The sequence below is a fragment of the Strigops habroptila genome, chromosome 10 (genome assembly GCF_004027225.2).
Source record: "Strigops habroptila isolate Jane chromosome 10, bStrHab1.2.pri, whole genome shotgun sequence".
In the NCBI taxonomy this organism is placed as follows: domain Eukaryota; kingdom Metazoa; phylum Chordata; class Aves; order Psittaciformes; family Psittacidae; genus Strigops; species Strigops habroptila.
In genome coordinates this window covers 29,553,785-29,567,117 of record NC_046359.1, presented here as the reverse complement: position 1 = coordinate 29,567,117, position 13,333 = coordinate 29,553,785, and the positions used below count along the sequence as shown (strand labels likewise).

At 43.0% G+C, this 13,333-nt stretch overlaps 1 protein-coding gene across 1 annotated transcript in view; it reads left to right on the top strand.

Annotated features, from left to right (window-relative positions):
• Window positions 1-3,675: 3,675 nt before the first annotated feature.
• SLC3A1 (solute carrier family 3 member 1) overlaps window positions 3,676-13,333 on the top strand; it is a 15,799-nt gene continuing 6,141 nt past the window's right edge. Inside the window, exons 1-7 of the mRNA XM_030499141.1 lie at window positions 3,676-4,430; window positions 5,685-5,864; window positions 6,898-7,052; window positions 8,070-8,195; window positions 11,367-11,486; window positions 12,130-12,254; window positions 12,860-13,058. Of these exons, the coding sequence (XP_030355001.1) occupies window positions 4,004-4,430; window positions 5,685-5,864; window positions 6,898-7,052; window positions 8,070-8,195; window positions 11,367-11,486; window positions 12,130-12,254; window positions 12,860-13,058 (1,332 nt within the window). The 5' untranslated portion in view covers window positions 3,676-4,003. The remainder of the gene's footprint in view (window positions 4,431-5,684; window positions 5,865-6,897; window positions 7,053-8,069; window positions 8,196-11,366; window positions 11,487-12,129; window positions 12,255-12,859; window positions 13,059-13,333) is intronic.

Here is a 13,333-nt window from a genome sequence, read left to right as displayed (position 1 = left end):
TGCTCTGCTGGTACCTGCTTGTGCTTCAGCTCTTATACGTAGCAAGGTGAAGCTAATCTGAAATACGATTGAAATCTGGCTGTAAGCACAGTCAGACTCTGAAAATGTTATGTTCACCAAGACAGCTACTTGGTAGTTTCCAAGATAGCTTATGTTCTCTTTTAACCTTAAAATAGAGTATGTCCCTGTATCTTTGTGTGCCCTGTAGCCACTGGAAGAAGGCTGAGGTAGCACACAGGGATTCATCTATACATGGCCTCTGGTTCCCGCATGTTTTGCTTATCTACCACAGCAGCATAATCATCCTCTTTTCAGCCACACCCGTGGCAATTAAGACACGATCTGTCCTACTTAAGGTATAAGTAAGCCTTCAACATTACTTGCGGATTACATTAGTACAAGAGGGGCTCCTTTGAAGACAGGATTCCTGCACAGTGGGGTTTTTAGAGCCAGCACTGGCCCTCATGCTCCTGCAAGATGTTAGAATGAGGGGAAAGTCATGGGTTCCAAACGGTGTGTACAGTGAGCAGCGGCAGCTTTGACTACTGAAATACTAAATTGGCTTTTATCACTTGCAAGAAGAAAACACATAAAGGACAACCTCCCTGTATCTTTAAATGTGTACATGTCCATGCAGCCAATTATGACCATTAAGGTTACTGGCTTAAAGAAAAGAGCGGGGCTGAAATACTCACTTGGGGCCAGAGTTTCAACAGTGTTTTGGTCAGTAATGGTATAGTACTTTGGTGACATGGGGTTAGGTCCCTGGTCCTCTGCAGATTTCACATGTGATTGGGGGTAAGCTGCTAACAGAATAAGCTCTTTCCCTGTCTTTGATTCCAGCAGTGTTTGTGGGTGTGAGACTTACCTGCTTTCTGCTCCCAGAAGTGAAGTGATAGGACTTTCTTTAGGGGACAGACAGCAACGTCCCAAAATGAATGTGTGACATGAGGCTATGATTTGACTGAAGGGTTGCTCAGTCAAGTGGTTGTGCTTTGTGTCCTGACTCCTCTCCCTGCCTGCCCTCCTCCTTCTCCCTGTACTGGGCTGGCTGAAGCATTTGTGTGGTCTCATGGGGGCCAGGAAGATTAGGAATAGAATGGTCCAAAGAAGGAAATCATTATTTTTTTCAGCCAAATCTGTTTCCCAGTCTGGTTCACTGCGCAGCTGCTGAAATACTTCACCTGGCTTGAGGCAGGGGGCAATGCAGGGCAGGAACAAAAAGTCAGGGATAAGAGTCGATTAAATTAACACTAAATGCTGGTGAATTAGACACAAAACTGCAACTTCAGTCATAATCATGTAGTATTGCCTATGGAGCAGCTATTTGTTATGATAAATTGCACATCTGTGTCCCAGTGATGTGCCAGTGATGCTTTCTGGAACTTGCAGAAGTGCTGGTCTGTCTCTCGAATGTGTAAGTGCCCTAACACCCACCTTCTCTCACTGTACGCCCATGCTGCAGAATGGTAAACATGAAGATCCTCAAATTCAAGCTGCATTCTTCAAAAAAGATGCTTGACAGTGACTTGTGACAAGCGCTGTATGATGCAGTCATGATGTGGTACCACACAAACCGACAGCCTTGCTTCTGTGGGCTCATGCATCAGGGCTGACATTAGAGAGGACAGGAGAAAGCAGCACTAAAATCTGGCTGAGATGTCACTGTTAACACTTTGCTGTTTTGTCATGTAGTTGTCTTCTAGCATGAATACATCCTTTGTGTTTTCTACAAATGCAGGAAGGTTGTTCCCATTAGCCTGGTAGGAAGCTGCTTGGGTAAGTAATGTACAATCTGCTTGTCAGTGTTACTCCTAGTTGGCTTTTTTCAATGAATGTCTGTCTTCAACTATTTTTTTACATACTACTTACCCCTCTCTTTGTAAATACCACAGCAGGAGCTGAGCCTTATCTTACAGGCATTGGTTTTGCACAGTATCAGGATCTGAGAGACTGCTTTGTTCTTGTGGTGAGTAAGGAGGGCTTTGGAGGTCAGGCACATTGCTGGGGGCTCTGTGTACGTAAATACAGAAACAAAGGCACAGAATATATATTTACATACATAGATCTGTAGTCTCAACTCTGATTCTGTATTGGGGCAGCCTTGCAATTTAGAAACATGCTTATGGTCTAGGGGAAAAAAAGGGGGGGGACAACAATGGGACAATCAATCAAAAACACCCCAAACAAACACAACCCAACAACTCACAGCTCCCCAAGCTGAGGGTGCTGAGTCAGTTCTCAGGCTTTCCATGGCAGGCAGCAGTCTTGTGGTCATCCTTTGCTCTCACATTCTGCTGTGCTTGGGTGCTTGAAGGAGCCTTTGGGTAGTGCAGGAAGTGTGGGCACATTTAAACCTCTGAGTCTGGGGGGAGAAGCAAGGTGGGAGTACTAAGGCCTCGAGGTGTACATGATGCAGTCTAAAATATCTTCTGTATTTGCACGTTTCCTATCTTAATTGGAAATGAAATCACTGAAATTAAACAATTGAACTGGCGGTTACAGTTGGCTTTGTACCAAATACAAGCTTCTGATCTGAGTGTACTGTGCCTGCCTGGATGCTTTTACAACTTACTGATATGATGATATGAAGACTGTAGAGTCATTACATGGGAGACTGTTTCTGATAATTTCTCATTTCTGAATTTCCCACAATACTGAATTACAGGCGCTGGAAGCAGGTGCTCCGGACACAGCCTGACTCTGTGCAGGCTGAGGTTGCTGCCAGGCACTGCAGTGAGGAAGGGGAAGAAAAGGATTTGATCTGTCAGAGAAAAAGACCTCTTAGCTCAGCTTGTCAAGAAATAACAGAGTTTTTACTCCTTTGACTATTGCATGCTGAACTTTTTTCAGTCATTAGTTTGTAAACTTATTTCATGGTTTGAGGCAAACATCATAAATACTTTTTTAAGGCCAAACCCAAACCCAGCCTGTTCTCCACTGGAGTTTCCCTGGGACCCTGACCCTGAGGTTGTGGGCAGGTGTTTGCTTTTATGTGTGATAAGGCAGCTCTTTGGCAAATATACATTTTGTTGTGCTTCCTTTAGCATGCCTGGACAAGGGGGCACTGGAGGGGACCTGTTGGTGGATGTGGGCTCACTGGCTTCAGGGCTGCTGGGGCAGAGGGCACACTGGTTTGTAAATCTGTACATGATTGTGTAGACTTTAGGCAGTGTTTTTTTCCTGGCTAGAGTAGTAGAAAAGGAGGAAAGGAGAAGGGAAAGGCCGCTTTCCTTTAAACAAATCATTAAAAATAACAATAATAGTGGGCAGTGGGGTTTGTTTTTCTCTCCTGAATCTTGCTTCTGCCTGTGCAGAGCTATCCTGTCCTGACCCGAGATAGCTCTGGGTGTAGCAGCCTGTGACATGCTGTGAATGGCAGGATTGGTATGTGTGTTACACTTGTTACTGCTTAGGGCTTGTGGGTGGGCTGGGTTGGGTTAGTTTGGGGGGTTTTGTTTTTCCCCAAGGTGAGAGAAACAAAGCACAACCAGCCTTTGTGTCTTTCCTTTGTTTGTATTGTTTGTTTTGGGCCACAAGTTGTCAACACCTCGTTCTCTTGCTGTCCATGTTTAAATTACTCATTAATGCTCAGACTGCGTTAGGCAGGGAAGACCATGACCAGTCTGGAAAGCTGCATATTCATTAAATCTTCTACTGGTAAAAAAACCCCACTATTTTCTCCTGCTGGCAAGAGGAAGTTTGGTGTGCTGGAGAGAGCAACAGTAAAGCTAACTCTCCTTGGCTGGCACAGCAATAGGCTTACCTCCTTGGAAGACTGCACGTTCTTGTAGTGTGTTATTATGTTGCCAAAGATGCCTATTATGCAGAAGAGCAGGAGCACTTTGCCCTTCTCGTCACTTTTTGAACTTTGACCGCTTGGTCAGGATTGATTATAAACCCAGGTGCTAATTATGCTGCTTCTCATTTCACCGAACAGAGGTGTGTTGGCAATGCTTCTGTGCTGTGGCCAGTGTCTCTAGGACAAGACCTGTGAAGTAAAATGGTTGAGGAGGAAGCTAAGAGCTCACCTATGGAGCTGAGTGAGAAGAGGGGTGTGGAGAACAATGGATTTGTTCAAAATGAGGCTTCTGAGGACAAGGAGACCAACCCCAGTACCCAAGAAGAAATGCCAAAAGCATGCATTGTTGATGCAGACCCAGCAGCTATGGAGGAGCCGGTGCTGAAGCCCTATGCAGGGATGCCGAAGGAAGTCTTGCTGAAGTTCTCCAGCCAAGCCCGGTACAGAGTCACCAGGGAGATCCTCTTCTGGCTCATAATTGCCACTGCTGTCCTGCTTGTGGGTGCCACGATTGCCATTATTGCTCTGTCTCCAAAGTGCCTCGACTGGTGGCAGGCTGGTCCTATTTATCAGATCTATCCTCGTTCCTTCAAGGACAGCAACATGGATGGGAATGGGGATCTGAAAGGTGGGTGAATTTCCATTCTTGGTATATGCAAGGCTTTGTAGCAGTTGTCCGTGTGTGTGTCTATATATATATGTGTGTGTGTGTGTGCATGTGCATATATATACATATAGATATATTTAAGAATAAAAAATCACCATAGAGACCAACAGAGAAAGCCACCCTAATGGAGAAGGGAAAAAAAGTGTCTGACCAATCATTAATGACAAGTCTGACTATCCTGAATAAATCTAGGAGTTGCTCGCTCAAGTTGCCACATCTAAGCCTGGAGTTTGCATATTTAGAGGTGGGGCTGAGGGCGAGAAGCAGCACCACTGCCATCAGAGTAAAGTATCTCTACAAAACTGAGGTCAGTCAGGTGAGGTGACTGAGGACGGGCGGTGCTGAGCACTTTGCAGTGTTGGGTTGGCAACATTTCCGTAAGGAAAAGCGAGGGGAAGAATAAAACTGACAAAGAGGAGCAAAAGATATGTTACTTCTTGTTCATGGCCTAAGTGCTTTTGAGCTCTTAATGCCTTGAGAAGGTGTACCCCATACCAGGAGGCAATGCCACTTACCAGTAGCTTAGCTGAGACTAAGAAAGACAAGGCTCAACGCTACGATGGACAATTTCTAAACAGGAAGCACTAGCTGTAATATATTCTGCTGGCAAGTGAAGAGAAGAAACTGTTTCTATAGTCACGTGCTAGTAGTAATGTGTCAGGAAGACAGGAAAGAAAGATTTGGGTTTAAAAATACTAGGGGAGGCCAGAGTGAGGTGTCCTTACACCAAGCAACAGAAAAACTCCATAAGAGACTTTTCCCAAGTTAGGGAAAACATCTGGGATCTTTGCACTAACATTGTGCTTCCCTTCAGATGATTTGAGGATTAATGGATGTTCCTTGAAATGGGAAAGCAATGCTGTTGCTGCATTTTAACAAAACACAGGAGTTTTCAGAAGTGAGAGTAAACTTTATCAAATTAAATTGTAAATATTTTTATGATACAGAATAAAAATTTGGTTTGATCTGATGTTTTTTTAATTCCTGCTTTACCTTCTTTGTAAAAGTGGCTTTGAATGGTTTCCATTCTGTGATGTAATGCTATCCCTGAAGAAACATCATGATTGCCCTGGTGCCTGAGATCAGTGAAAGCAGGGGATGGTTGTGCATCCAAGGGACCTGTGTGCCCTCTTTGACTGAGGGCCCACAGCAAACTTATTTCAACAAAAATATTTTGTCTTTTCTAAACAGAAAATGCTCTTTCCATTTAAACAGGTATCCAAGAAAAACTGGACCATATTACATATTTGAATGTAAAAACTATCTGGATCACCTCTTTCTATAAATCCCCCTTAAAAGACCTTGGATATGGTGCTGAAGACTTCTATGATGTTGATCCCATGTTTGGATCGATGAGCGATTTTGAGAACCTGCTTGCAGCCATACATGACAGAGGTAAGCTGCAACTCTGAGCAAAATAACTCTATTAAGACATTCATTCAGACTATACAGGCACACCTCGCAGTGCTGGGTTATGATCTGAGATTTCAGTTCACGTAACTGGCAATTCCCCATTCCCATGGTGGTGCTGGGCAGAGGCAGACGGAGATGCCGGTGACAGGTCTGCATCAGCTCCACAGCAAAGCAAGCTCTGCCATTGCCATTTCACACCCATGGGCATTGGGTTAGTGCTGGGAGCAGGACTGAAGGTGCAGGGAGCTACAACAGCACCATCAGGCTGCTCTGTCCTCTGCAAGGCACGCTCCCCACTGAGGATGTTCATGGGTGGTGGGCTGACGTGCTGTCTGTGCTCCCTGGTGTGTATGGTGTGAGCATCCATTGCCTGGGCTGAGGTGCAGTTGGGTTTGACTGAATTTTATTACTGATGGCCGCTTTCTGAAGCAGACAGGAAAACAATTACAGGCTTGGGAGGGAACATACGCTTCCTTCGTGTGACTGTATCCTTGGTTGGTGCATTTATGCCTTAGGCCAAATGGTTTGCTCCCAAAGGTGTTTCCCCTTACAGCTGTAGGGTGAATGGAAAATAGTTTGCCAGTCCCCAGAATATCTGGGATTTCAAAAACTGTCTTGATCTTAAGAAAGGGCGAGGAAGAACATGTCTTCACTGATGCTAGACTGGTGAAGTGTCTTTCCTATATAGGAGGTGTGGGAGACAGATATTGAAGCCAGAGTTAGTGGAAGTGGTCCATAACAGCAGAAACCTGATTCTTTTCTTCCCTCTTCTTTCCCTGCCCAGCAATGGGTTGGAGGCACAGTACCAGCCAGATGTGTTGCAGCTACCTGCAGACTCCAGTTAGTCTGCGTTGGTAGTCTGGGGTTTTGGGGGGGGGGGTTGCCTCTCTGCTTTGCCAGACCTCTGGGATGGAAGGAGCCAAATCACTTCTGATACTGCATTAAAACAAAAAAAAAGGTGAACTTTGTCTGGAAAGGCTAAATGTAATTTGGTTTACGGTTTGATTTTTTTAAGGGCTAAAAGTGATAATGGATTTAATACCAAACCACACCAGCGACAAACACCAGTGGTTCCAGCTGAGCCGCAATCGCACTGGCAAGTACACGGACTACTACATCTGGCAGGACTGTGGGCATGCTGCGGGTTCAGTCATTCCCCCAAACAACTGGGTAAGCACCTGAGGCACACGTGCAAATCCCAAGCTGGATGCAGGCTGCCACATCACAAAGTCACCTGTAACAGAATTGTCCCAGTGTTTGCTGGGTTACAAATGCCTGTGAGAAGTACAAACTGATGTTACTAAATGAGCAAGTGCAGATTTAAATCAGCTCAGGGCGAGGAGTTGCTACTTTGGAATTCAACAAATGACTTTTGTTGCTTTACCTCAGCGTTAAACCTTCACTCATTAAACACAAAAAGGATAGTTGTGCGCAAGTTGTTCACACGTGTCCCCTTCTGTGACTGGGTGCTTCCCTCTAGAAACTTCCTCTCAGCTCCTCTGAAATCATGGTTGGTGGGGAAGGAAACAAACGAGTGTGTTCTTGGCTTTTTTTCCTTTTTCTGGAAGGTGATCAGGCCAGAACGTATGTTGCCTATTTCAAATATACTTATTTGAAGTTTGAACTGATGGGTGCATGATCAGGAACTTATGTATTCTAAAAACGCAAGGCAGAACTAGTATTTTGTACCAGCTAGTGTAATTTCTCTTTAAACTTAGTTTTATGAGCTATCTTAGCTTTTGGACTCTCCTATTACAGAGATGTTGACAAAGTTAACAACATGCTGACTGTTGTTGGTGCTTCAAAGGGGTAATACCAGATTGCAGAAAGCTCAAAGTTAACTAAAGCTATTTTTGGTAAGATTTAGGAAAAAAAAAATCCAGAAGAGATGTTCCCACCCATGTTTTCCCTCTATTCCGAATAATTCCCAGTGAAAGTCTACTTAAAGAAAAAAAAAAAGAATGAAACAGAACAGCAAATACATGTGGCAAAACACAGCTAAAGGGAGAGCAACTAGTGGGAGAAGGAAATGTAAAACAAAAGTACAAAATTTACTCAAAATCTAGTCCATTGATGAGGCATTTTGTGATTTATTACATGCTTGTTGTGCACCACAGCTTAAAGTATGCATAGGAGTACGTTTGTTAAATTGGGAGTTCTGATTATCCTTCTCTCTTATATGAGCAGGTGAGTGTCTATGGGGATTCCAGCTGGCAGTTTGACGATGTGAGACAGCAGTGTTATTTTCATCAGTTTGGGAAAGAACAGCCAGACTTAAACTTCCGCAACCTCGCTGTCCAACAAGAAATCCATGTAAGTACGAAACCTGCTGCTGCGCCAACAGCAAAGCAGCTATTTCTGCACTTTGTTTCTCTGGTGACTGTAAATTCTGTAGCACAAATATAGCTGGAAGAAATTCAAGGATTGCAGCGTATGTAAACGATTGAAACAAAAAGGAGTTTAGGCAAACATGAAGTTTATAAGCAAAATTCAAGCTTCATGCTGTAATGCTTCCAGGGTGGAGCTACTTTGCTTTAAGTCTTTTAATTTGAAAGCAAACAACCAACCCCCCCCCCCCAAAAAAAAAATCCAACTAAACTTGTCCTTGAGTGGAAGCACTGGCACTGGGTGCTGTTACAGCCCTCTGGATTTTACAAAGGTGCAGCTATGGCATTTTTTGCTCTTACATCCTCAGCTCTCACAAGTGCCTGGCAAGATCTTGATGGGGTTTTGGAACAGGAGATTTAAAAGGAGCTCCCTTTCCCCTTCTCTTCTAAAGGCTATCTTAAAATTGCTTTGATGCTTCAGGAGGCCCCTGCTTTTCAGTCTAACCTTATTTGCAAACTGCTGATATTTGGCTCTCTATAAATCAAATCTGTCCTTCAGCTGAAATAGCTGTTCCCACTCTTGTTTGTGCTTATTTGTTTTTCATCTGTGACAACATCTCCCTTATGCTTTTGTTAAGATAGATTAAATGGGCTGGGATTTTCCAGTCTCCCCTGAAGTGGGAGACTCTCCATCCCTTTGTTTAGCTACCAGTTACTCCTTGCAGGGCTTCCAGCCCGAGGTTTTCCTCAGCTGTGGATGGCCAGAATTGAACAAATTGAACAGAAAAGATGTCTGGGCAGAACCTTGCAGTAGTATAGGTACTTCCCCATCTGTCCCCCAGCATTGCTGTTATTTGCTTTGAAGTTGATGCTATTATTTAGATAATCCAACATGAGTGCTCCCTGGAAGCAGTTAACTGCTTTCAGTTCTAGTTTCCACCAAGATATTGTATCAAGAACAACTTCCTTAGTGGAATGATTGAGGTGAAAGGTAGAGCGGCTCTCTCACTGAAGCCTGTGCTGAGACAGAGCTAAGTCACTCAAGTGGAGAGAAGTTTTTATCTCTGTTGATACAAGGAGCTGTGAATTAGCCAGTTAAATGTGGGGAAGAGTTATTTTAGCAAAGAGATGTTTGCATTTTCAGGAAAGCGAGACAATACTGATTTGAATTACAAGGAATTCCTGGGCTTGTGGATAAGGGGGAGATAGTGAGTTTTGGTTTGTCTGCACCTCTGATGACTTTATAGTGGAGAGAGATGGACAGCAATCACAGCAACAGTGCCTCACCAAGGCAGGGTGGTGGTGCTTTGATCAAACCTCATGTCTGTCTGCATCGCATCTCCCTGCAGACAGTGTAGAGCTCCCTAAAATATGGGGCAGTGAGCCTGAACATGGGGAGTCTGATAATTGCTGCTTTTATTTATTTATTTATTTATTTTTAACATTTTTTCCCCTAAAAGTTATACCCCAGCAGCTACTTCAAGTGTTCTGATTTAGTCCTTCAGTGTTTGCTATTTTGTACTGTAGAATTTTAGTGCATTTCTTTGGTGGAAGTCTTCACAGCTGCCCAGTTCGACTGAGTTGGTCTCTGTCTGTGTGGCGCTGCTCCCCTCATGGCAGGCTCTGCATGTACATGAAGAAACGCAACACATTTGGTCATTCTTGTTAGCTAAGGCATGAAATGAGACTGCTTTTGAGAGTGGTCCTTGGAGAACTCCGCTAGTAACCTCTCCGTCTTGATACTTCTCCTAACACCATATCTTGCCACTTGCATCTTTTTTCCCAGGCATCACACATACTTTTCAATGCTGCCGGCTAAATTATTTTTTAATGGTACTTGATACATTACTGAAGCTCCAGTAGCAAATAAATGCTGCCTTTCCTATGCAAAGAAATGAAATGAAAACTAGTAAGCTTGGCCTGGTAACACCAACATTTGGTAAATGCTTATGAGCATCATTAATTGCTTCAGCATGTTAAAGAATAATCTTTGTCTACTATTTTAATTCAAAGCCTTGTTTCAGAAGGTTAGAAGGACTGGGCAGGAAGCAAATGGACTCTTCCAGAGAGTCTCAAGTCTTTGGTTTAGCCACAGGGCATGCAAAAGCAATGAAATTTAGCAGCCAGCATGTTGTAGCTTTCTTGCATAAATGAGTGCCATGTCAGTGCTTGATATTTGCACTGCTGATACCTGGTGTTGCCTCTGTGATAAGCACTCGTGTAAGCAGGAATTAATTTTTGGTGGATTCAGTATTGGACAGACACCATGACAGCTGCTGCTCTCAGAATGGCTCTAGGAGAAAGTGCAGCTCAGTAAGGTGGGGTCTTTATTTGCCAAACAAAAGTCTGCAAAGCTGGAGTGTGGGCTAGTTCTACTCCAGCCCACTGAGACAAGTGTACATCATACGTTTGAAAAAAGGCAATTCAGTAGCTGTCTTTAAAAAGCAGGTTTTGTCCTCAGATATAGCAAAGTATCTGATCTAAAAGAACATTTACAGAAACAGCTCAAGAGAGACTGAACTTTAGAGTTGTTTGTTAAAACTAGAGCAATTAAAATTGTAGTAATATAATGGCTACTGAAGTAGAATATATTTTTACTAATAGTGAAATTAGAAATCAATAGTAGGTAACTTGGATAATAATTTTCCACGTTCCTACAAATCAACAAATAAGCCTGAAAATAAAATAAAAACTTCACATCAGTGAAGTAAGGGAGAACAAATGTTTTAAGAGCCACCAATGGTATAAAAAGAAAATTAATGGCACAAGGTCTGTGCAGAACAGCATATTCTTGCATATTTGAATCAATGTGTTCTAACTGTGTGCAGCCATGACAGGTGTTCAAAACCAGCAGTGCTTAGCTCAAGCCCACTTGTTTTGATGGATGAGATTAGAAATAGCTTTTAGTGAGGCATGCCCTGGCTTTGGTCTCCATGGGACAAATTACAGACCAGTCTTTTTTTCTTTATATGGGATGAAATAACAAGACATGCTTTATTTAGACTCTAGTTTGACTTCTAGTTAAATTTGAAGTACAAATTACAAAATAAATTGTTACATATTAATACCACCTAACAGGTTTAGTTTTCTTTTTAAGTATACACTGTTTTGAATGGGGTGGACTCACTTGGACTTCTCAACTTTTATCTTTGTCTAGGACATTATCAAATTTTGGCTTGGCAAAGGAATTGATGGATTTAGTTTCAGCGCTGTTAAATTTCTTCTGGAAGCAAAGCATCTCCGAGATGAGCCTCTAGTGAACAAGTCCCAGAATCCAGTAATGTATATATTATGTCTTTGCTTTCTTCCTGTATTTGGTAATGGGGTGAGAAAGTGTATGTTTTTACTCTTTTGGGTCTTAATTGTGGCTTTAGGAAGACTGAGTCAGCTGTGTCCCTTGGAAGGTGGGTGGTTCTTGGGCGCTCTGCAGAAGGAGCATGTACAAGAGATGAGCTGAGGTGTAGGTCAGCGAGATACCTGCAAGCCAGAGCACTGTGGGTGGCAGGAGAATTGTCCATATACACTTTGTATTTCTGTTCTGACATTGTTGCTTTGAATTTTCTGTTTAAAATAATCTGCTTTTCAATTTATATTCTAAAAAGACCAGTCTTGTGATTTTAATAGTTGATTGGTTGTCTTTGGGGAGCCTGCTGCAGATGTGCTCAGTTGGTTAGTGCTGCAGTTAGTGGGCCCTCCCTCTTCAAGTATGGGATCCAAAATAGTCAGCCCTCTGCTATCATATCTTTAGAGCTCCCAAGTGTAGTTCAGCTGTGCACCGGTAGTGTTGGTACGTTAAACTCATTTCAATTAAAATGTATCTGGACTGGTGCGTTGTCTCAGGAAAAGATGGAAAGAATTTGGAGAATTCTGAAACCTAAAGTATTGGTGAACTAATGGGAAATATTGTATCCTTCTTTAAGGAGAATATCACAGCCTATTCGCAACTCTACCATGACTACACGACCACACAAGTTGGTATGCATGATATCATCCGTAGCTTCCGTCACACTATGAATCAGTACAGCAGTGAACCTGGCCGATACAGGTAATCGTTATTACAGCCAGTGACTTTTTCTGTAATATTTGTCATCTTCTCGCTAGCAATAAAAGGTTGGTGGTGTTTTCTTGTTTTGTTTGGGTTTTGTTTTTTAATACCATAATACGCCATAAAAAGTTTTTTTCCTCAAATGCAACTAGCGGTGTGTAGGCTGTACTATCTCTTCCCCTCCCTTAACCTGCTGACAGCACTCTTCCTAATGGAGCCCAGGACACCATTAGCCAACTTTGCTGCAAGGGCACATCACTGGCTCATGTTCAACCTCGGGGACCTCCAGGTCCTTTTCTTTAAAGGAAAGCTTGGAAATTGCTGGAGTGGGGTGTGTGGATGTGGATTCAGAAAGGTAAGGCTTCAGTCAAATACTTACAGCCTTGGGTTGACTCTTGAAGATTTTTCTCCAGAAGGTTCCAAGAAGAATTTCTCCTTGTCTGCTTTACAAAATATTTTTTCTGTGTATTAATCTTTGTTTGATGGGGAATCTAATTCTTAATGCAATGTTATTTTATATGTATGTCCAACACCATTCCTATCTTCCTTCTGCTTTGTGCAAATCAGGATTGAGCCAAAAAAGGTCTTTGTGTACTCCTTTGTAGATTTATGGGTTCTGATGGTGATGAAAAGGAAGACATGGAAGCAACAATGATGTATTATGGAACAACTTTTGTCCAAGAAGCAGATTTTCCCTTCAATGTCAACCTAATTAACATGAAAAATCTATCAGGCAACAGTATTTTTGAAGCTGTCGATTTGTGGATGAAAAACATGCCTGAAGGGAAATGGCCAAACTGGGCGGTAAGAGTTCTAGACTAGCTCTTATAGGAAGAGCTTGTTCCTGTAGGTGACCGGAACCTGTGGGTGATAGTTCCTCTTATGGTGATAGAAACCTCCCCTGCCGTTGATTTCAGTGGGATTAGCAGCAGGCTAAGCCTATGGTTGAGCTACAGTAGATACCCGTGTGAAAGTCTCTGCTCCTGTAGTCACAGTTGTTGGTGCCAGCCTTGCCCTTTGGTAAGTTACACCCCCTGTGCAAGGGTGACAGAAGGGAATTTATGATCATGCCTCTCCCT